Raw genomic sequence first — 25,568 nt, 5'->3', positions numbered from 1 at the left:
AAAGTGCCAGTGTCGGTACATAAAGCCATTAAATAAAGGCCAACAGCATTTTGGTTTATATAAATAGGGGCATGGAGTATGAGTAAAGAAGTAATAAATGTGTTAGGCCATAGTTAGAGTATTGTGTGCAGTTTTAGGTGCCCCATTATAGAAAGAGCATTAAATTCATCGAGAGTGTACAGAACAGATTCACCAGGATGAGAAACTATAATTATGCGGAGAAACTTGAGATACTAGGACTACCTCTGCCAGAGCAGAGAAGATTAAGAAGAGCTTTATTGGAGGTTTTTAAAGTTCTGAATTGGTTTGATAGTTAAATCTTTCCTCAGGTTGGGCAGTCAATGATGAGAGATCAACGATTTATAATTGTCACTAAGAGTGTGAGGAAAGAGGTCGCTTTTCCCCACAGAGGAGCAGGGACTGCTTTGCCACAGACAGTAGTTGAGACAGAGACCATTGCATCTTTTAAGGAAAAAATTGTATGAATATTTGAAGCAGAGAACTATACAGATCTATGGGAAGAGTGTGGGACAGTGGGATTCATTTTGGATTGCTCTACCAAAGAGCCGGCATAGACGATGGGCTGAATGGCCATCTTCTCTGCTGTGCTCTTCTATGGATCTAAAAGGGTGATGGTTGTGCACAGTGTTTGAAATGATATCTCACCTTCCCCATGGATGTAAAAGTTCCCAAATTGGGTTTGTACTACATTTAATGTACCTCACAAGAAATGTGTGCAAAAATGAGGCATTTTGCTCCTGCAACCAGCACATTTCTTCCTTGTTGAAGTTGGGTAACTGCATTCACTGACTTGGTTAGTGACCTTCCTTCATGCAGCTGGCACCTGTCGTTTAACTGGAGGGTGGCCTTCAGTCCCACAGAGCCACCTCCAGCAGTAGGAACTCCAGCTCTTCAGTATTAAAAAGAGCAGCATTGCTCACGTCTCCTTTGTTCCACAGTGAACATTTAGTCCACTATTTTTCTCACCTTCACAAATTCCACTTTTGTGTTGAGCTGCAACCCTTTAAGAGTCCGATATTTGTGTTCTCCACCTACTTGTGCTGCAGGCCAAGCTCTCTTGGGATGCTTTTCTTGTATCTGTATCCTAGCCAAATTAAGGGGTGGGCTTTCAGTTGGAAAATTGAGTGCACCCTGTGCTCTGGATGCAGGTATGCCTGTGCATTAGGCCAGCACAACCCTGTTTTTGCCCGTCTCTCATAATTGGAGCTTAAGTCTTGATGTTTTTAACCAAGCTTTTATCTACCAGTACACAATTATTAGGTGACTATTTTTTCTCTGGCTAAATGTAAATACTTATGAGGGATATCTGGTAAAATAAACTTAAGTATTTACACCAGAACTATAGTTTATCTGTAGAACTGTGTGACAATTGAAGAGCTAAAAGTGAGGCTATTTTTAATCTTTGTTTTCACACTTTCTTCCCTCTTTAGGTCCCCACTTATGCTCCCCAACTGCTACACACATTTCTCTGGCCAACAAACGATCTGCTAATGTGACTTTAGTGACTTCTTGGAAACACGCAGGAGTTACTTGGCGACTTTCCCCTCCAAGTCTGACTGAGATACCATGTGGGACCCTGTGCCCCAGCAGCTCAGTAGCTAAATGCACCATGTGGTGTGGTACAGAGCCATTTTTATATTAGATGGCCCCAGGTTTGTTCATTAGTCAGTGATGAATCAGCTGGTCTCAGTCAGATTGCAGTGGGGCATTACACGTGGCCTCAATAGGCTTCGTTATCTTGCAAGTTGAATATTCTTGATAGTTTTTCATTTAATTGACTTGAAAATAATTAACTTTTAATTTAACCTATAATTTGAGCTTATCTTACTGTGTATATGGAATTAATATGCTAATGATGCTCTTTTTCTGCACTGCTCTTGCCACTATTTCCCCATAGGAGAATGAATGGCAGCATTGTTGAATAAGGTTACTGGCTTCACTGGACAGAAAGATTTTATGGCTCATCTAGTTAGGAAGATTTTTAAGGTGCATTTGGCTGTGTTTGGTTACAGGTTGATTTGATCAGGGATGCAATTCTTTTATTCCTTATTTTGAAATCATTTTTAAAATCGTAATGTGCTGGTGTCATGCCGTGACTATAGGACTAAAAACATGATGCCTAAAGTGGCATCTGGAAAAAATGAATTCTAAAACATAAATGTAACTGTTGGGAGAAATAAGACTATTTTAGTTCAATATGGATACTTTCTAATCACTGTAAAAATCAAAAGATCTAATCTATATCTAATTAGTAGCTACAATTATGCCCACCACAGACTAAAGTCCTGTGTAAGACTTAAGTTGTACTCCATATACCAAACTGAGACCGTTTTGTGTTTGAGTGGACAGCTGTCATGTTGACCAGAGTCAGATTGCTTAGATTTTTCAGCAATTCAGCTAGTTGTAGGTCCAAGGATAAGGACACAAGATGTTGACCCATACACGTTCATATACACATTATACCAATTGCAATCATCTAAAGTAAATATTTAGGAAGAAAGTTTTGCTGAACATATTATTGGGCTTTAGAAACAAAATAAAGCATTTTCAATATACATTGTTGCTGAACTCCAATATTGGGTGTTCGTCTGACATTCTGACATTCTCCAGGTCTGGAGCTTCCGCTAGGGGTGCAATCGGCGAAATGCGCGTAGAATGTGCTGAACAGCACCGATTTTGTCAAGGTGAAGTTTCCGTGCAAACTCTTCAGCATAAGCCTGAATGTAAAATCTCCTGTGAATCAGCGCAATCAAGCCGTGTAATCGATCGTAATCATACGAACAATGACAGACAGGAAAAGACCCTCTGGTCCATCCAGTCTGTCCCAAAGAATTGTAATACCTTGTGTATCACAATATATACTCCCCCACCCCACCAGAAACCATGTGATCTCCTGGGAGAGGCGAAAAACCAGATGAAAACCCAGGCAAAATTGGGGGAAAAAAATCTGGGAAATTCCTCTGACCCCTTTGGCGATCAAAACTAGTCTAGGAGATTACTCTGGCCCTGATAATTCTATGCATTATCTACCTTTTGTAAGAGATGATCTCCACCCCAGCCAGAAACAGGTTCCAGCTCTCACTTGAAGGAATTCAGCGAATCGGTGTCCACCGCACGAGCCGGCAGCCTGTTCCAGAGGTTCACTATTCTCTGGGAAAAGAACCATCTCCTGACATCTAACCTAGACCTGGCCTTATGCCACTTATAATTGTGATCCCTGGTCCTTCCAAACCTATCTAATTGGAACAAGGTATCAACTCGAACACAATCTATTCCCTTGATCATCTCATAAACCTCGATCAGATCACCCCTAAGTCTACACTGCTTTAAATGTAGAGTCCCAGCGCTTTTAGCTTATCTTGATAACTAAGATGCTTTAAACTGGGAATTAGTCTCGTGGCCCTCCTCTCCACCCTTTCCAAAGCCTCAATATCACCCACCATGTGAGACCACCAAAACTGGACACAGTATTCCAACTGAGGCCTGACCAAAGTCTTGTACAAGGACAAAATAGTACGTTTTGCCTTATGGTCAATTGTCCTCTAAATGCACCCCAACACCCTATTCGCTGTAGCTGTCGCTTCACGACATTGCTGATGAACCTTTAGAGATCTATGCACTAGAATGCCCAGATCTCTTTCTTTCTCCACCTTCTTTAATGCTTTTCCCTGAAGGGTGTATATATGTTGATCATTCGCCCTGCTCACATGCATAACACAGCAATTTTCCAAATTAAACATCATTTGCCAGTCACAAGCCCAATTCCCCAACACATCAAGATCTGCCTGAAGCAGTTGAACATCATCTACAGCCCTAACACTCGCACCAATCTTGGTATCATCTGCAAATTTGCAGATCGTACCCCCAACACTTAATCTAGATCATTAATAAAAATAGTAAAGAGCAACGGTCCCAACACTGATCCCTGCAGGACACCACTGGTGACAGGTATCCAAACAGATGCCAATCCATCTATAACTACTTTCTGCCTACATCCTTCCAGCCAGTTATCAATCCAGCTCAATATATTACCACTAATACCAAAGGCTTCAATTTTGTAGAGAAGCCTCTTGTGCGGTACCTTGTCAAAAGCTTTTTGGAAGTCTAAGTAGACAATGTCGACAGGGCATCCCTCAACCACCATCTTAGTGACGTCTTCAAAAAAAAAATCAAATTTGTAATACATAACCTTTTTTTGAAGCCATATTGGTTGTCCTTAATATGTCCCTCTCTATCCCAGTAATTATATATTGCAACCCTAATTATTCCCTCAAGCATCTTCCCTATTACTGATGTCAAACTAATGGGCCTATAGTTATCCGGGTCTGTCTTGTCTCCTTTTCTAAAGAGCGGGTCTATGTTAGCCTCCTTCCAGTCTATGGGAACTGTCTCAGAGTGCAGTGAGCTATTAAAAATATGGGCAAGGGGCTCGCATGGCCATGTCCCATTTCCCTGAGGACTCTTGGGTAGATATCATCTGGCCTAGCTGCTCAAATATTTTCAGGTTCTTAATTCTATCTAAAACAATATGTTCATCTGTTAATATTACTAGTTTTATTATTAATATTATCATTAAATTCCATCAGTCGAACAGTGTCTTAAAAGAGTGAAGACCGATGCAAAGTACTCATTTAATCTTTCTGCCATACCCCGTGAGTCCTTCATAACCTATCCTTGAGTATTCTCCAGTGAATCGAGTGTGACTGGAACAGGGCTTTCTCCAGCATTACAAAGAGGATGGGATTGCCAGGAAATGAGCCATTCTTCAACTGATTTATTTAATGCTCTTACTTTTTAATTGGCTTCAATTGACTGCTTTGATCTGCCCTTGGTACATAAGACCTGTGACCAGCAGTCAATTAAAGCCACACAGGTGTGTCCTGCTCTACTGTGATTGACTGAATTTACACTAATTTAAACTGAGTTAAAGTAATTGCAGCGACATCAGGAGAAACAGCGCCCGGTGAGGGGGAGGGCAGGCAGGTCGGTGGACATCCTCGTGGGCCTGCTACTGGGCCTGTCCAAGGTGGCTATCCACAGGTCCAGGTTAGATGCGGCCTGTGGGGGCAGTCGCTCCGAGTGTCTGCCTCTCTTCCGCGGCATTCTCCGCGCCCGGGTGGCCCTGGAGAGGGAGCACGCGGTGACTGCCGGTACACTTGAGGCTTTCCGCAACTGGTGGGCACAACAGGAACTGGAGTGCATCCTGGATTATCAAATAAATGTCAAATAAAATTATTATTTGACATTTATTTTGGGTTTATTGGTTTTCTGCACATGAACACACCCTAACCTCCCCTTATAAAAGGGGGGCCTAAAACACACACAGAAAAAAAAGTGAACCCAAAAAAAAAGAAAAAAAAAAGCAGGAGAAACAGACCTGGGTCAGACTTCAATTGACTGCTGGTCACTGCAGGTACAGGTGATTAACACTGGATTCATGTGACCATGGGTGTCTGTGAGCCCAAGGATCTGGATACAATGTGTTGAACAACCCTGAACGGGTGCAATTGGCAGACACTCGCCATTCCAACCTCGGGGCAGGGTCTCTTTCGGGCAAATGGACTTTTGAACTAGCGTAAAAGATCATGGATGCTCCAACACAAAGTGGTGATGGGCGCAACTCACATTTAAAATTCCGCCATCTTTAGCGCTATTTTGTTCGATTCCACCCAGATTATGCTGATATCTGGGTAGAAATCATGCGGGAACTCCACGCCCCAAGCTATGAGAAACCGTGTTATTATTACTGCCTATAAACTGAAAAATGTGGTTGAAACCCACAATTCCCCAGGGTTTCGCTCCTCCTAGTTTAATGTGCTATGGAGTCAGATCGCTGATCTAACTCAAGTTGTATTGCCACCAATAACGGTTATTGGTGAGTGCATGAGAAATTGCTATTACAATTCAGACCACTTCTCAATACTCTTTGTGTGCTTTTCACAAAAGTCAGCTTTCATAGGCAAGTTTGTGTTCTTATGAACTTAAAATGGAAAGAATGTTAATTTATTTCACAACCTTTCACATCCTCGGGACATCCCAAAGCACTCCACAGCCAATGAAGTACTTATTGAAGTGTATTCACTATTGTAGTGTGGGCAAGCAAAGCAGCCAGTATGTGCATAGCAAAGTCTCAAACAGCAATGAGATAGATAATCAGTAATCTGTTTTATTGGTTGAGGGATTAACGTTGACCAGGACACAGGGAGAAATTCCCTGCTGTTCCTTGAATAGAGTCATTGGATCTTTTACATCCAACTGAACAGGCTTTGCTGAGCCTTGGCTTAGAACCTCACCCAAAAGACAGCACCTCCTACACTGCAGAACTGCTTCAGTATTGGCATACTGAAGTGTCAGCCTAGATTATGTGGTCAAGTCTCTGGAGTGGTGCATGAATCTATGGCCTTCTGATTCAGAGACCAAAGTGTTACCACTGAGCCAGATTGATACTTAAAATATGTATGCACAAAATATCTTGGATAGAGGACCAAAGGGTGAACCATAAACCCCTATGCCATTTAAGTATGTGTCAGAAATACTTTGGGATGTCACCGTATACTCTGGATTTCTCTGAATTGGTAGAAAAGCATCACCTGAAAGACTAGAAAAGGGAATAGTGCCAGAGAACTGGTGGACAGCTAATGTTATTCCCATATTTAAAAAGGGAGGTAAAAGAAGTCCAGGGAACTATAGATCCATTAGCTTAATGTCGTACGGTAGGGCTGATTAGGAACCATAAAGGCAATCTACTCATGGAGGCAGAGGGGATGGCTGAGGTACTAAATGAGTACTTTGCATCTGTCTTTACCAAGGAAGAAGATGCTGCCAGAGTCCAATAAAAGAAGATACAGTTGAGATACTGAATGGGCTAAAAATTGATGAAGAGGTACTAGAAAATCTAGTTCTACTTAAAGTAGATAAGTCACCCGGTCTGAATGGGATGCATCTTAGGTTGCTGAGGAAAGTAAGGGTGGAAATTGCAGAGATACTGGCCATAATCTTCCAAACATCCAGAGATTTGGGGGTGGTGCCAGAGGACTGGAGAATTGCAAATGTTACACACTTGTTCAAAAAAGGGTGTAAGGATAAACCCAGCAACAACAGGCCAGTCAATTTAACCTCTGTGGTGGGGAAACTTTTAGAAACGATAATACGGGACAAGTGTGGATTGAATAGGGAAAGCCAGCATGGATTTGTTAAAGGCAAATCGTGTTGAACTAACCTGATAGAGTTTTTTGATGAGGTAACAGAGAGGGTAGATGAGGGCAATGCAGTTGATGTTGTGTATATGGACTTTCAAAAGGCGTATGATAAAGTGCCGCATGATAGGCTTATCATCAAGATTGCGGCCCATGGAATAAAGGAGGTCGTAGCAACATGGATACAGAATTGGCTACGGACAGGAAACAGAGAGTCGTGGTGAACGGTTGTTTTTTGGACTGGAGGGAGGTGTACAGTGGTGTTCCCCAGGGGTCAGTGCTGGAACCACTGCTTTTCTTGTCATATTGTTAATGACTTGGGTGTACAGGGCACAATTTCCAAATTTGCAGATGACACAAAACTTGGAAGCATAGTGAACAGTGAGGAGGATAGTGATAGACTTCAAGAGAATATAGACAGGCTGGTGTCATGGGTGGACACGTGGCAGATGAAATTTAACGTAGAAAAATGCAAAGTTATACATTTCGGAAGGAAGAATGAGGAGCGGCAATATAAACTAGAGGGCACAACTCTAAAAGTGGTACAGGAGCGGAGAGATCTGGGGGTATATGTGCACAAATCGCTGAAGGTGGCAGGGCAGCTTGAGAAAGCGGTTAAAAAAGCATACGGGATCCTGGGCTTTATAAATAGAAGCATAGAGTACAAAAGTATGGAAGTCATGATGAACCTTTATAAAACACTGGTTTGGCCACAACTGGATTATTGTGTCCAATTCTGGGCACTGTGCTTGAGGAAAGATGTGAAGGCCTTAGAGAGGGTGCAGAAGAGATTTACTAGAATTATTCCAGGGATGAGGGACTTTAGTTACATGGATAGACTGGAGAAGCTGGGGTTGTTCTCCTTGGAACAGAGAAGGTTGCGAGGAGATTTGATAGAGGTATTCAAAATTATGAAGGGTCTAAACAGTGTAGATGGAGAGAAACTGTTCCCATTGGCGGAAGTGTCAAGAACCAGAGAACATAGATTTAAGGTGATTGGCAAAAGAACCAAAGATGACATGAAGAAAAACTTTTTTCACAGCGAGTGGTTAGGATCTGGAATGCACTGCCCAAGGGGGTGATGGAGGCAGATTCAATCATGGCCTTCAAAAGGGAACTGGATAAGTACTTGAAAGGAAAAAATTTGCAGGGCTATAGGGATAGGGAGTGGGACTAGCTGGATTGCTCTTGCATAGAGCCGGCACGGACTCGATTGGCCAAATGGCCTCCTTCCGTGCTGTAATCTTTCTATGATTCTATGTCAGTGGTAGGAAAGATAATGGAATCTCTATTCAAAGATGTAATAGAAAAACATCTAGAAAATGAAAATATAATAGAGTAGACAACACGGATTTCAGAAGGGAAAGTCATACCTGACCAACCTTATTGAATTCTTTGAAGAATTAACAGAAAGAGTAGACAAGGGTAATGTAGAAGATGTAATATATTTGGATTTTCAAAAAGCCTTCGATAAGGTACCGCATTGTAGACTCATGACTACAGTCAAAGCACATGGAGTCAGGAGACACAGCAGAATGGATAGCAAGTTGGCTACAAAACAGAAAACAGAAAGTAGGGGTTAATGGTAGCTACTCAGACTGGCAAGAGGTGGGAAGTGGTGTTCCACAAGATTGGTGCTGGAATCACTTGTTCACAATTTACATTAATGATTTGAATTTGGGAATCAGAAGTACAATTTCAAAATATGCAGACAACACGAAATTGGGGGGTGTAGTTAATACAAAGGAGGAGTGTGTCAAAATGCAAGAGGACATTCATAAACTTGCAGAATGGGCATGTAATTGGCAAATGAATTCCAATATAGATAAGTGTGAGGTGGTGTATTTTGGTAGGAAGAATAAGGAGGCCACATACTGCTTGGAAAATAAGAGTCTAAACGGGATAGAGGAGCAAAGGGATCTAGGGGTACAGATACGCATCATTTAAAGTAGTGACACAGGTTAATAAGGCCATAAAAAAGACAAACCAAGCACTAGGGTTCATTTCTACAGGGATAGAATTGAAAAGCAGGGAAGTTATGTTAAACTTGTATAGAATCTTGGTTAGATCACACGGAGTACCGTGCACAGTTCTGATCTCCATACTATGGAAGCATATAGTACGGAGGCATTGGAGAGGGTGCAAAAAAGATTCACTGGATGATACCAGAACTGAGAGGATATACTTATCAGGAAAGGCCGAATAGGCTGGGGCTCTTTTCTCTAGAAAATTGGGGCTAAGGGGTGACCTGATAGAGGTCTAAGATAACGAAAGGGTTTAATGGGGTAGACGTGGAGAAAATGTTTCCACTTGTGGGGGAGTCCAAAACCAGAGGTCATAAATATAAAATAGTCGCTAATAAATCCAGTAGGGAATTCAGGAGAAACTTCTTTACCCAAAGAGTGGTAACAATGTGGAATGTGCTACTACAAGGAGTAGTTGAGGCAAATAGCATGGATGCATTTAAGGGGAAGCTAGATAAGCACATGAAGGAGAAAGGAATAGAAGGTATGCTGATAGGGTTAGATGAAATAGAGAGGGAGAAGGCTCATGTGGAGCATAAACGCGAGCATAGACCATTTTGGGCTGAATGGCCTGCTTCTGTGCTGTAGTTTCGATGTAACTATATAGTTCAGGCTAAAATAATTTGAATTTATTGTACAAATTAAAATTACACAGAAGCAAGAATAAATCGACAGCAGATGAGAACATCATAATGTACTTAAATTTCATGCTTACAATAATCTATTTTGGAATCCAACATAATTAATTGTTTTAAGATTCTTGGAATCCTTTTATCAGAATTCTTTAACTGACATACGTCAGCTCTAAGCACCTTGCTGTTATCTCTTCAGTCTAGTTAAATCACGTGAAATTTGGAACTGGCTGAAGGCTGCGGAACATACATGTCAGGAGGTCTCGGAGCGTGGTACTGTCAATCAAACTGGACTTTGAAGAGATAACAGCTGCCTCTCGTACCTGATTGCAAGCAGATTTCTAAACCTCCCAGACAGTGCAAACTTGTTAGACCCTTCTTTCCCTCGTCCAAAGTGGAGCAGCCATTGTAGACCATGCATCTGACTTACAGTGGTAAGTTCACATGCATTGTCTGAGGAAACAAATCAAATTGTTTTGTCCAGACAGTGGATTTTCTGCACAGAATTAATATAACAGAAGTGAGTCAGCCCTCTTTGGAGCTGACACCTATACTCTAGGCTCCCTCACTTCCCTTACAGACAAAGACAAAAGAATTTGCTTCAGAGGACTACTAACAGAAGCCCAGTTTTAAATTTACTACACTACTTAACCTAGGTACAAATTCATATTAAAAAAAAGATGAAAAAGTAGAATTTCTTATAAATTGAAACAGGACTGATATTAGATTGTCACAGCTACTTTACAATAATGGAAAGTTGGCAGTACAACCTATGTGTATATGTCTGGAAAAAAACCAATTTATCAATAGAATTGAAAGGCAAACCTGCAGATTTATTTTTATTTCACAATATTCAACCCACTGCCCAATGAATTCCATTATTGTCAATGTAACATGGTAGGATTTTTTTTTAAGAGTATTAATCCAATATTATCTTGGACATTCTGCATGTTTATATGCTGAAAATGTCAGGCATAATTTATGTCTGATATAACATATCACAAATGAATTAACGTGTTAGAGGACTTCAAGTATATTTTTAACTAAATCTTTAAACATTGGTCTTAAACATATACAATCTGCCTAAAAGCTGTGATCATATGATCATTAAAACAGCAATGTTAATAGGCCATCTTTTTTATAGTTTAAGCTAATTACATACATAAAATAACTTCCACAAAGAACTTTGTGAATTTAGGGTTTTTAAATTAAATTAGCAAGCAAAAGGTGCCAAGCCTTAACTTGTTTAGTGTAAACAATTTTACAACACCAAGTTATAGTCCAGCAATTTTATTTTAAATTCACAAGCTTTCGGAGATTTTCTCCTTCCTCAGGCAAACGTTTGCCTGAGGAAGGAGAAAATCTCCGAAAGCTTGTGAATTTAAAATAAAATTGCTGGACTATAACTTGGTGTTGTAAAATTGTTTACAATTGTCAACCCCAGTCCATCACCGGCATCTCCACATCTTGTTTAGTGTAATTAGAGTATCAGAGAAAGCTTAGCCTTCCTTTTAACTAGTTTGTGGCCAGAGCTGTTTGTTTCACATCTTTTTGACCATTGATGAGAAAGAATTGTTAAATTTTAACTAATTTCCTGCCTTAAAGAAGTATTTTGCCAAAATGCTGTAGTGTTATAAATAATGCACTGATCAAGTTTTCCTCTCTCTGCACATCAACAGTAAAGTATCCTAATGATGAAATTAAAACATTGCTGGTGAATGTATAGTAACATTATTTAAGCAAACAATTTGTAGCACAGCACTTTGAATTCTTAAAAAGATCTAAGAGAAAACATTGATGGAGTGTTAGTTAATCTGTGCAACTTAAAATAGTTATTGGTGAGTACAGGAGCAGCCTTAATGTACAGTGTCCATACCAGATAGATCATGATACAAAGATCAGAAGCCGAAATCCAGAAAGTTACTTTCCATTAGAATTATCGACCACTGGATATGCTCTGTATACAATCTTTAAAACAACTTTGGGATCTCTGAGGCTTCTTGTCGGTGACATTCGTAGTCTGTATATGTGTAACGTTTTCTCACTTGTATTGGCTACTCCAGTTATAATGCTTTGAAGGGCAATTAGACTTTATATGAAAATACAGTCAACTTCCAGTAATGCCAGTAAGTGACTGATGCTGGAAATATTGAAGCAGGCTGGTGTGTAATTTTTTTCCCCCTATATTTTTGTACAAGTCGATGTTTTGGGTATGTGCTTGACGTGCAACTAAATACTTAGGATTTGCCCCATGCTGACAACTCTGGATGTGGGATCATTATGAAATACTTCAAGTGTTCAGTCTTAACTGATGAACATCTGGTGGGTATTGTTTATCTGGATTTTATGTTACAATCCACAGAAGTTAAGTTAGGAAGTTAAATGTCCACACCATTATGAAATTGGTTTGTATGAACCAGTTCTAATAATGCCTTTTAATAATAATCCTGGTTTCCTGAACTATTATTATCAAGCTTACTGTTATGCTGTATAAGATTGTGGAACACAGTAGCACCAACATTTTTCTTGGTTTTGCAGGGCTCATACCTGTTTCAACCGGCTAGATCTCCCTCCGTACCCATCCTTTTCTATGCTGTATGAGAAGATGTTGACTGCTGTGGAAGAGACAAGCACTTTTGGATTGGAGTAATAAGATGTGCTAAGATGTAAGCATATTTCTTCTACTGGATCTTTTCTCATGGATCTCCTGGAAGTGGAGGGTGTGATGGCAGCAGCAAATTCACTTTGGTGAACTCCTTGCAGAATTTGGATTAACAAAGAATTGGTCTTCATAGACTTCCAGGACCTACTGGTGAGAAGATAAGCAAGATACTGAGTGCAGACAATCACTGTACACATTCTAGTGAATTATTGTGTGTCTGGTATGAGAAATGAAGGGAAGAAACCGAAAACCTTGCACAGTGGTCACCTCATACACAGTATTTGGCTACTTCTGTCGAGTATAAAAAGACTAAATATGCTTTTGTAAAAAAAAGCAGTTCTGAAATTACCAAGGCTTGCACAGAGTTAGGTCAATGTTGCTTCGGAATGACTGTGAAATACTATGAAAATGGATGATTTTTTTTCATGGGGTTTACTTCAAAACCTGAAGAGTTAGGTTTATGTTTTTTTAAAAAAAAACTCAGTGGTATACCTATAGCTTCTAAAGCTCCAAGCAGAAAACAGATGTACTTGTTAATGAAATAATGGTCTTTATATACCTGTTATTGCATGGTATACAATCACAGAGTATGGAAATGTCTAGAATTACAGCTCCATTGTCATTATGGCACATTGAAAATGTCAACTGTTGTGCAATTCAGTTTTATTTAATCTTTTTGATAGATTCTGTACAAGTCCTATATAATCTTTAAATTATCCAAACCTTGTTGGATTTGAGGGAGATGTCTGGCAGTTCACTCTTTGTGCTTGATTCAGTCAAATTTGTTTAGGTTATCCGTTCCAGGGCATCAAAAAGATTGATGCTTTTTTGTTATTTTATACAAACAAAAAGTTTTCAAAAAACAGGAAAAACACTTTTTAAAAAATTGCGCTGAATATACCAAAGTAAAAAGGGATAAAATTGCACCGTTCACAAAGTAGGTACGATGGTATAATCATACGCAGAATTATAGAACCCATTTTTCAGATCTCTTCCTATAATATTATGCCTTGAGTAATAGGATTGCAGACACAAAATATGTCTTAGGTTGTTTAAAAAATAATACCTCCCTCTCGAACAAGGTAGAATAAATAGCTTTGCAGCAGTAGATCAGACATATTTGTTCTATGCAAACTTAAATCTGGTTAACTTAACATTTTCCTTGATAAAGAAATGGAGTTCAAATTACTTTAAAACAGAGTATTTTCACAGTATTTGAGCGAGCAGTTGATGACTTTTTTAACCAAGGAAATTTAATTTTACATATTGAATGGTACGCTATTAAAAATGGCAATGAATTTACATGAAAAAACAGGGGCTATCAGTGAAAATACAGTTTACTGATGTAAAAATACTCTGTTTTCTAGTATTTATTGTCCATGTAAAATTGCAGCAGTTTCTGTTCTTTTATATTACTAACATTTGAAAACAGAACATACTCAGTTAACGTGTGCTACTTCAGATCAACAGTGCTCCAGTGAATTCAAAAACGAAATGAACGCACACTCTTTGGTTAATCTTCTACAACTCAAAGTCTACACTTTAAGCATTGCAATGATCTGAAGAAAAATGGATTCTTGTCTAAAAGATTAAAATTTGTTTTTAATTTATATAGTTTTAACCACTGTGTGATTGCAAACTTGGTTGGGTCTATACCCTAGCCCTTCTGGGTACAAAGTTTGAACTCCTGTATCTCTATCACTCAATCATACCATTGCACATATTGATACAATGGACCATGTGAACAATAGTAATCAAACCAGTTCAGATTTTTGATTTGAATGTTATATCATTTTTTTAGAATTTCTTGCCAATATTCAGAACTCATAGTAACACTTTTTTTCTTATCCACTGATGTACGAGCTGTCCATTGATTCATTGTTATATAGGATGGGGTTGGTGCTGACATATCCATACACATGACTGAATAATGTAAAAGGCATTGCATGGATGTTAATTTTCTTTACATGAAAAGAGAACATTTAGTTCTGATCACGGCATAAACACTGACATTTCTGGTACTCTTCCCCCATTTAATTTGCTGTTTTTAAAAATTCAGTTTTTGACACTGAAGTTCATATTGTAATTGAGTATAGAACACAAATGGCACAAGCCAATGGAAATGTATCATAGCCATACTTGCAAGTTATTCTGCTTCATGTCACAATTTGAATCAGTCTATTGGGATTATGCAGAAATTTGTACACGATTGCTATTAACTATGCTGAAAATACTTAAGAATACTGTTACGTTTTTGTCAACTATGATTTAATGGAAAGAAAATGTTTTTAATGTACCAAAATATGAATTACTTTGTTTTATTTTCATAATAATGTATATATTTTATTTAAAACCATGCTGCATCATTTAAAAATCATTAATTGGAAATAAAGATTCATAGAAACAGCAGTAAATATGAAATTAAGATTTTGTTTATTGCAAAACAGAATTTTTACATTAAATTTCAACTTCTAACAACTACTTTGTTCAGGTTGTATACGGGATTACTCTTTGGTAAGTTTGTCTATGTTTGGATAAAATTTATAGAATTTGGTGTTATTGCCTGTTCTGATAATTCACTGCAGTAAAAATGAAGAGCAAATTTATACATGCATATAGTGCATTGACTCACTAACTCCACATTCTTAAGAGCTGCTTAAAAACGATCAACAATGACTTCAGAAAAACTACAACCACTATACTCATTTGTGAAGGAAGACCTTCATAACTTGCTTTTGCCCAAAGCACCAGTGAGTTATCTGGGCTGATACCTGCAGTCATTATAAAAACAGATCTTGAACTCTCCCTCCATCTTCCCCGCCCCACCCCCTCCACACACTGAGCAAATGTTTATAGAGTATATTTATTAGTTTATATGGATCAAAACCCAGAAAGTTTTGAGATTTCTTTTATTACCCTTTTTAACTCTTGATATTCTTGGCTTCTGTGTTTCAACTGCTCTCATTTGTGAGCCTTAAGTGTCTGCGTCCTAGTGACTTTGCTTGCCCTGATATCTAAGTAACTTTAATGGCGTTTTTGGGATAACAAAGAGATTTATAGATTACTCTAGGAACTGATACTTGTGGATCAGCCCCTTGTTATACACCCTGCCTGATTTTCCTTCCCATTGATTTTAGTGGAAAGGAAAATTGGGCAGGGTGTATAACCTGCGCCTAAAGTGCAAATTACACTCTAGATGCTGTTTTAGGCCTTAACTGCCAAACAAACAATAATAAAACAACCAAATAGCAGCAGTATTCGAACATATATTTACATTAATTAAGTTTAGCTAGGTTATCATTGTAGTGGAAAATGATATGGATCACATTTTCTGTGCTAAGCTTTATCCATTTCTTTAACTAGATCTTATTTAAAAAGTGAGTCAGCATTCACTTGGTGTTCACATTTATAATGGGTTATGCTTGTGTAAACTTGCCATTCTGCACAATCTGACCACTTCGTTCCCACAAATTGCTCAAAATATTTTCTGAAAATATTTTAATCTACTATTTTTTTCTCAGTAACTGAAATTTCTAATATCTAAAATTAGGGGTATCTTTCTTTTAAACTGACAGATGGTATGTTAACAAGAAAAGTGATAAAGTTCTGATTACACACCTATTATAGCTTTTGTATTTTGTTCTATAAACTTTAGAAAGTGTATTCACCTGAGGGGCGAGAGGGAGTCAGAATATTTCTTCATTTAATGTTAGTTCAGTTTTTTTTTTAAAAAACAGTTGAATGTTGAAGCCAAATAATTATCTTACCCATGTTTTGCTGACCTTTAGAAAAGACAATACTATTCACTTACACCTGCAAAACAGCGATTCTAACACCTGTGAACATCATCATGGAACTTCAGCCCAAAAACACTAACTGTCCCATATTGCTGTGTAATAAAAACATAGTTTGATTTACTGAATCACTGAAAATCAGTAGCGCTAATAATGTATGTTACATGGCATATTTTGACTCTCCCTCTAACCTCCTCAGGTGAATACACTTTCTAAAGTTTATAGAACAAAATACAAAAGCTATAACAGGTGTGTACTTTAAACTAATTTGGCAGGAAGATGAGCACCAGGATGAAACGTTAGAGAGGAGTAATGATGTGAACAGAGGATTCGGAGAGGAAAATAGCACTAGAGTAAAGAATAGTTCAGAAATAGGAGGGATCAGACAGGGGGCAAATGTGAGGCAGTCTGAGATGGGTTTGGAGTGCATATGCGTAAATGCACGTAGCATGATTTAAAACAAAAGGTTGGTGAGCTGCAGGCTCAAGTCACCACATGGGTCTATGATATAGTGGCAAGAACAGAGACCTGGCTCAAAGAAGGGGAGGAATGGGAACTTAATATTCTTGGCTACAGGTATTCAGGAAAGATAGGGAAGGAAAGAAAGGAGGGGGTGGCAGTATTGATCAAAGGAACTATTATAGCACTGGAAAGGGATGATGTCGTTGAGGGGTCAAAGACAGAATCTATTTGGTTAGAATTAAGGAACAATAGAGGAGCTAGTACACTACTGGGTGTATACTATTGGCCAACAAATAGTGGGAAGGAGATAGAAGAACAAATTTGCAGGCAAATTGCAGAAAAATGCAAGAACTTTTGAGTCGTGATAATGGGGGACTTCAATATAGACTGGGCTAGTAACAGTGTAAAGGGCAAAGAGGGAGAGGAATTCCTGAAATGTGTACAAGAGAACTTTTTTGATCAGTGTGCTTCCAGCCCAACGAGGAAGGAAGCAGTGCTGGATCTAGTTCTGGGGAATGAGGTGCGGCAAGTGGAGCATGTTTCAGTGGGGAAGCATTTGGGGAACAGTGGTCATAATCAGGTTTAGAATAGTTATAGAAAAAGACAAGGAACAATCAAATGTAAAAATACTTAACTGGAGGAGAGCAAATTTCAGTGAGTTACAAAGGGATCTTGCCCAGGTGGATTGGAATCAGTAATTGTTTGGCAAAACAGTTATTAAACAATGGGAAGCCTTCAAGGAGGAGATGGTTTGGGTACAGAGTAGACATATTCCCACGAGGGGGAAAGGAAGGGCATCCAAAGCTAGAGCTCCCTGGATGACTAAAGATATAGAGATTAAAATGAATCAGAAAAAGGAAGCTTATGATAAATGTAAGACTCATAATATAGCAGAGAACCAAGCTGAATACAGAAAGTACAGAGGAGATCTAAAAAAGGAAATAAGAGGAGCAAAGAGAGAGCATGAGAATAGATTAGCAGCTAACATAAAAGGGAACCCAAAAGTCTTTTATAAACATATAAATAGTAAAAGGGTAGGTAAAGGAAGGGTGGGGCCAATTAGGGACAAAAAGGAGATCTTGTGGAGGTAGAGGGTATGGTTGAGGTAATAAATGAATACTTCACATCGGTCTTCACTAGAGAAGAAGATGCTGCCATTGTAGCAGTAAAGGAGAAGGTAGTAGCGATATTGAAGAGGATAAAAATAGATAAACACCAACAACTTTCATTTATAAAGTGCCTTTAACATCATAAAATATCCCAAGGTGCTTCACAGGAGTGTTATCAAACAAAATTTGACACCGAGCCACATAAGGAGGTATTAGGACAGGTGACCAAAAGCTTGGTCAAAGAGGTAGATTTTAAGGAGTGTCTCAAAGGAGGAGAGGCAGAGAGGTTTACGGAGGGAATTCCAGAGCTTAGGGCCCAGGCAGCTGAAGGCACAGCCACCAATGGTGGAGTGATTAAAATCGGGGTGCGCGAGAGGCAAGAATTGGAGGAGCGTAGAGATCTCAGAGGGTTGTACGGCTGGAGGAGGTTACGGAGATAGGGAGGGGCGAGGCCATGGAGGAATTTGAAAACCAGGATGAGAATTTTAAAAACAAGGTGTTCCCAGTCCGAGAGCCAATATATGTCAGCGAGCACAGGGGTGATGGGAGAACGGTACGTGGTGCGCGTTAGGATATGGCAGCAGAGTTTTGGATGAGCTCAAGTTTATGGAGGGTGGAAGATGGGAGGCCAGCCAGAAGAGCATTGGAATAGTCCAGTCTCGAGGTAACAAAGACATGGATGAGGGTTTCAGCAGCAGATGAGCTGAGGCAGAGGCCGATGTTATGGAGGTGGAAGTAGGCAGTCTTGGTGATGGGGCGGATATGTGATCAGAAGTTTATCTCTGGGTGAAATAGGACGCCAAGTTTGGGAAAGGTCTGGTTCAGCCTCAGACAGTGGCCAGGGAGGAGGTACTTAAAAGATTGGCAGTACTCAAGTGGAAAAGTTATCTGGTCCAGATGTGATGCATCCTAAGTTACTGACTGAAGTACAGGTGGAAATTGCGGAGGCTCTGGCCACAATCTTCCCATCCTCCTTAGATATGGGTGTGGTGCCAGGGGACTGGAGGATGGCAAATGTTACATCCCTGTTCAAAAAAGCGGAGAGGGATAAGCCTCGCAATTACAGGCCAGTCAGCCTGACATTGGTGTTGGGGAAACTTTTAGAGACAATAGTCCGAGCCAAAATTAATTGGCACTTGGAAAAGTATGGGCTCACAGATTTGTTAAAGGAAAATGGTGATTGACTAACTTGATTGAGTTCTTTGATGAAGTAACTGAGAGGATTGATGAGGGTAGTGCGGTCTATGTGTATATGGACTTTCAAAAGGCATTTGATAAAGTACCATATAATAGACTTGTTAGCAAAATTAAAACCCATGGGGTTAAAGAGACAGTGGCAGCGTGGATACAGAATTGGCTACAGGACAGAAAGCAGAAAGTAGTGATGAACGGTTGTTTTTTAGACTGGATGGAAGCATACAGTGGTGTTCCCCAGGGGTCGGTATTAGGACCATTACTCTTTTTGATATATATTAATGACCTGGACTTGGGTATACAGGGTATAATTTCAAAGTTTGCAGATGACATGAAACTTGGAAATGTAGTAAACAATGTGGAGGATAGTAACAGACTTCAAGAGAACATAGACAGACTGATGAAATGGGCAGACACACGGCAAATTAAATTTAAAGCAGAGAAGTGTGAAGTGATACGTTTTGGTAGGAAGAACGAGGAAAGGCAATATATGGTACAATTTTTAAAGGGAGTGCAAGAACAGAGAGACCTGGGGGTGTATGTACACCAATCTTTGAAAGTGGCAGGATAAATTGAGAAGGCTGTTTAAAAAAGCATCGGGGATCCTTGGCTTTTTCGATAGAGGCATAGAGTACAAAAACCAGGAAGTTATGCTAAACCTTTATAAAACACTGGTTAGGCCTCAGATGGAGTATTGTGTTTAAAGGCACCACACTTTAAGAAGGATGTCAAGGCCATAGAGAGGGCACAGAAGAGATTTACTAGAATGGTACCAGGAATGAGGGGCTTCAGTTATCTGGAGAAGCTGGGGTTGTTCTCCTTAGAGCAGAGAAAGTTAAGAGCAGAATTGATAGAGGTGTTCAAAATCATGAATGGTTTTGATAGAGTAAATAAGGTAAAGCTGTTTCTTGTGGCAGAAGGGTCGGTAATCAGAGGACACAGATTTAAGGTGATTGGCAAAAGAACCAAAGGCGACACGTGGAAACATTTTTTTACACAGCAAATTGTTATGGTCTGGAATGTACTGCCTAAAAGGGTGGTGGAAACAGATTCAATTGTAACTTTCAAAAGGGAATTGGATAAATATTTGAAGGGAAAAAATGTACAGGGCTGTGGGGAAAGAGCAGTGGAGTGGGACTAATTGGATAGTTCTTTCAAAGAGCTAGCACAGGTACGATGAACCGAATGGCCTCCTTTTGTGCTGTACCATACTATGATAAAACAGCATGACTCACCATGAGCAATGCCTCGTGAGATCTGCTACTGATAGACTATAAGTCTTGCTTATAGTACACCACCGGTAAGTGGAATGCACTTCCCGTCACACTTTGAATGGCTCTGAGCCATTCAGTACTGAAGAGGTTGGGAATTCAGGAATCAAAAGCGAGGAAATTGGCTAGTAAACTACCAATGAGAAACCACTAAGGACCCATGAAAGCAATCAATGCTGAATGACCATGCAAGAGAACATAGGACTAAAAGAAAGGAAAAGGCAATCTTTTAGCTCAAGAAAACATTATGGAGTCCTATTGTTTGCTGTATGTTCCCACATTACATGAGTTTCTAATGTCCAAAATATGGTTTAAACAAAAAATATTAAAACATTATTAAATTCATCCACGGAAATGTCTTCTGTGTCTTAATTTCTTACTTCAAGGACTCAGCTTCTCTCAAAAACCTGTGCTTGCAGTTGATATTTTTTGCACAGCTTTCATTCTATGCCTCTAATTCACTGGATGCTGCAGTCTCAGCATATGCAGAATTGCCTATCATACATCAAGATGATTATCTCACTCTATAACTTGAACACTCTTCTCTCGTGCTGTAACAAGATTTACGAGTTCCTTTCTTTTTCCAAATTATTTAAAACTTGCTGGGGAATGAATTTTCACAGCTTTATTCGGGTAACATTCTAAATGAAAACCATCATCAAATCCCTAATTTTTACTTCACAGAAGTGGGGGAGAGAGATAAAGAAATAAAAATAGGGAGTCTGACTATGTACTAGCACATGCTGTTTTTAAGCCCTGCCCCTTACCGTATAATGGAAAAGTGTTAAATAATAGATTTTTTTCTATTTAAAAACCCACTAACAGAAAATGTATTTATCAATGCAAATGTTGAATTATATCCCTGTTCAATCTATTTTCCAAAATATGTGAAACAAAATAAATTTATTTTCCAATCAAAACCCACTTATTTTAGTATCTCTGGTGCGGTCTCCTACAAACTTATTTTCAAATTCTTCCCCTCTCACTCCAGCAGTGTTGCCAGACCCCTCATGCAAAACCCCACAACACTACCAATTCGCAGGACACCCATCCACTACTGTCAAACTTAAAAGATCCACACTTCAGTGCTATCAGACCTAAGAACTCCTTATTCATGCTGCTAAACGCAGGACCCTCCCCCAGTGCTGAAAATTCTCAGGATCTCTACAGCCAGGCTGCCAGAACCTTTGACCATCCTACCCTTTCAGTGCTGCCAAACCTCAGTAGCTCTCCTGTGCTGCTATACACCAAAACTCATAAAGTGCCCTACAATTCAGCACCTCCACCATAGTTCTGTCAGATCTCAAGACTCACATCCCAATGCTATCAACCCCAGGACTAACCCATAGCGCTAGGACCCCTGCTGCAGTACTGTCAAACTTAAGGACCTCCAACCCAGTTCTGCCAAACACAAGGAACATCTTCAAGTACTACCAAAGCCAGAGGCTATGCCCACTCCCTCCCCCCCTACCATACTCAGACATCACTGGAGCCCCTCAGTCAGTGCTACCGAAGCCCAGCACCATCCCTCAATGCTACAAAGCCAAACTACTCTTCCTCCTCTCTTGTGCTGCTAAATGTTGTATCCCTTTAATGCTACCAAACACCACAATCATTACCAATGGTACAACAGCCCAGTGATGTTAATTGCCATGACCACCCCTCCCTATCTTCATCTTGGTACATCTTGCTTATCACCTTGCTATGTATATGAGCTTTAAAAAAAGGTAAAAGATAAAATTTTAATATATATGTAGAGGAACATATATTTCAAGTGTTCACAGAACAATTGATAAAATTGGAGAATTCAACATTTAAAACACCAGCAAAAATTACAATTTCACTTATCCAGTCACAATAAATCAGTAGCCTTGATAATACATTATATGGTACACGGCATAACTCTGATTTATTTATAATACACTAAAAGTCCTGTTTCTGCATCCATTTGCTATCTACAACATCTTGCTTCCTGTTGTCAATTTTTTATATCAACTTCCTGCATTATAAATTCCTATGATCACATTTATAATAGAAACTGCCTATGTAAACTTGCCACACTGTAATTCCCCCCTCCAACCTGTGGTAGCACTATAGCACCTCAGTTTTATGTCTTCCAGCTCCTCAGTACATACTGCAGAAATCCCTTTGTTCCAACCAACTCTCTTCTCTGCTTCCCAAATTGCCTTAAGTTTTGTTATATAATTATAAATATCAAAGTATTGTATAAAAATAAGAACATATTGTATTAAAAATCCTACAGTTGCAACACCCTGGTCCAATTATCCTCCACCCTATAATCCCACTACACTCGAAGACTACACTTGGTCTTGAATCTCCATGTGAAATGCCATCGAAGATTGAATAGTATCAACAAAACTTTACATAGTCACATTTCAAACATTACAACTGTTTAATGCAAATTTCTGTGCCACACTTGAAATTAAGTATGAAGAACAAAGGCACTCATTTGGAACATGCAGATAAATTCTCCAGAATGCAGAATATACCACAGCCACAATGTCTCTAGCTTCTCGATTGACTTGTGTATAAACTCACTTGGTGATATTCTGTAGCTGTAAAGGAATCATACCTATATTTCAGCTACAGAATACATGGTATAAATATATGAAGAATTTATTTTTTTTAAAGTTACCCGGTAGTGGCTGGCCTCCCATTTTGGGATTGCTGCCTCCATATCATTTGAGGCTGGGGCACTGAATGAGGACATTTCTTTGCTCAGACTTAGGAAATGGTTTCTTCCATCCTCCATTGATTTCATTTGAAATTAAATATTTGAAATTTTTTTTTGTATACAAATACTTAATTTGTTTAAGACTATTGTCGGATCTTATCCTGAAATGAAACTTAAATCTTAGCCCCAAATACAAGTCACTTCAGCAATGAGTCATGGAGCTAATATGAATTTTTAGCTCAACGGAAATCACCCTCTGTTATTGCTTCAGATCAATATAGCATACCAGTAAGTATGTGGGTTTCATTTCTATTTAGCTGCCACCGGTAAATCTGAAGAAGCAATTTTCATCTTTGTTGAAACACAGTGGTAGAAATAAAAACCATACTAACTTTTTGATTAAAGCCGATAGTTAATTTTGGTAAAGGAGCAAATTATCCCTAATGAAGAAATGTTGGGTACAAACTTTCAACCTATGTATTCTGCCCCTCGGAAAAAATTATTCTTCTCTGATTTATTATTGTATTTCACGAATCTATTTGTTCATAACAAGTTACCATAATAAGTTACATCTACAGGGCACAGTGCTGGGCAGAGTGTTGGAATAACAATGCACTGTGCCACACAGTGGTGAGATGCAGGTTTTTGCCATGAAGGGGGAAATGGTGAGCAGAGGACGGTCACTTCCCCCACAGGGAGAGTGAAAAAATTGGAGACTAGTCACTCGGTTTCATGCTGGTGCACCACCAAACAACTGGTTGGAGAACAGCAATGGACATGGCCTGGGAAATGGTTACCTTACCAGCCTATCAGTCAGATAAAAGTGCAGACTGGTGAAACACAAGAGAAGGCAGAAAATAGAAAAAAAATTGAGAACTTCTGATTTGATTTCCTTTTTTTGGTTTCTCTTTGCTATAACCCAAAAATACAAAATGCTAAACCCAAATTACAGATGCAAAGCTATTGCAATAAATTGAATGCTTAATAAAGGTGCAACAATTATGGCATATTTATGTGCAAATGTGCAAATTTATGTTCTGTTTGTGATCTACTGTTGAAATAATATTGTTACTAAAGGGAGATCAAGAAGTGAGGAAAAGAGATTTTAGTTATAGTGATTGAAGGATGAGTAGAAAAAAAGAAGGTAAGAAATTGCATTTATAAAGCGACTTTCACAACCTCAGGATGTCCCAAAGCCCTTCAAAGCCAATTAAGTACTTTTGAAGTGTTGTAATGTAGGAAATGATGAAAGAAGTACAGAATTACTTCCAGTCTCCACAGTAGAATGAATAATGGATGCAATGTATGACCTTTATTTCTGTAACTGTAGCCACCAAGTTTGTTTAAAAATACGCATAAGTGGGGAGAAAGGCAAAATACAATGAATCATGTTTTATTTGTAGTATCCCTTTCATAGGCCTATATTGACATTTAAGAAAATAAGGCTCTATTTTGCTTCTGCTGGCGATTTTTACCAACTTTGTGTTAATTAGAAAATAGCAGATTTTAGGAGAAACTGTGTGGAAGATAGGATTAAATATTGGAATTTAACTGCTGGTATCTGGGTATGAAACCAGACCTATGGATGGGACAGATGTATCCTGTTTGATTGTAAGGATGGTATGTGAAATGAGTTTGGACCAGCTCAATCTGGTTCCTATTGGGCATTGACCTATAGTGATAAAGTGCCCCTAATTTGGCACCAGATGTATATTGCAAATTTTAGAAATGGGTTACTGTACATCATGCACAAGATTTCTTTCTAGAGTACATTTTTCATATATGTGTGTATACTATTTCATGATATGCAAAAACACAAAGGGCCAGATTTTGCTGAAAAAATATTTATTAATGTGCAAATCGGCCAGCAAGGAAGAGATACCCCATGAATTGCAAGTCGCCACAAGTTGCTGGCCGATTTGCACTGCACCGCCATTAGCTTCACGAAAACGGCATCTCGCGCTTAACCTCCCCATGATTTTCATGAAATTATTGCATTTACACGTTAATTGCCCATTAAATTCACCACAGAAAATTAAGTCTTGTAATTCACAGTGTAAGTACCCCTTTAACAATGTGATAATTGTTAATGATGTGGAGATGCCGGTGATGGACTGGGGTGGACAAATGTAAGGAATCTTACAACACCAGGTTGGACTGTTGGACTATAACCTGGTGTTGTAAGATTCCTTATAATTGTTAATGACTGCCAATCAACATCTCTTGCCCAGAAAGTAAATAATTGTAAGTGTGGAGTCTCATTCCTTCAGGTTGTGAATTGTTCTAGAAGATTTTAAAAATGTCAAATTTAAAAAATGTTGCTTACTTTTTCTTTGCCTCTTTTCCCTCTCTCTTAATCCAATCTTTCGTTCCCTCTCTTCCTGTACCTGATTTGACATTGAATTCAACCACTGTAATTCACCCTCCTTCTCAGTCCTTCCTCTGTTTATTTCTCAATCCTTAAATCTCATTGATTAAGGAGATACACTGTTTGTCCCGTTGTTCACC

General features: G+C 39.0%; 1 protein-coding gene across 5 annotated transcripts in view; it reads left to right on the top strand.

The window, feature by feature from the left end:
- Positions 1-14,938, top strand: part of hecw2b (HECT, C2 and WW domain containing E3 ubiquitin protein ligase 2b) — a 293,802-nt gene extending 278,864 nt beyond the window's left edge. For 4 of the 5 annotated variants that reach the window (XM_067987771.1, XM_067987768.1, XM_067987769.1 and 1 more), the window contains one exon: positions 12,412-14,938. In XM_067987771.1, the coding sequence (XP_067843872.1) occupies positions 12,412-12,523 (112 nt within the window). In that variant the 3' untranslated portion in view covers positions 12,524-14,938. Of the gene's footprint in view, positions 1-10,072; positions 10,308-12,411 lie in introns of all 5 variants that reach the window. The other variant, XR_010963450.1, reaches the window with a different exon arrangement.
- The last annotated feature ends 10,630 nt before the right edge of the window (positions 14,939-25,568 follow it).

Source organism: Heptranchias perlo, chromosome 7 (genome assembly GCF_035084215.1).
Source record: "Heptranchias perlo isolate sHepPer1 chromosome 7, sHepPer1.hap1, whole genome shotgun sequence".
NCBI classification, from domain to species: domain Eukaryota; kingdom Metazoa; phylum Chordata; class Chondrichthyes; order Hexanchiformes; family Hexanchidae; genus Heptranchias; species Heptranchias perlo.
Note: the sequence above shows the minus strand (reverse complement) of the source record. Positions and strands in the feature narration are given on the sequence as shown.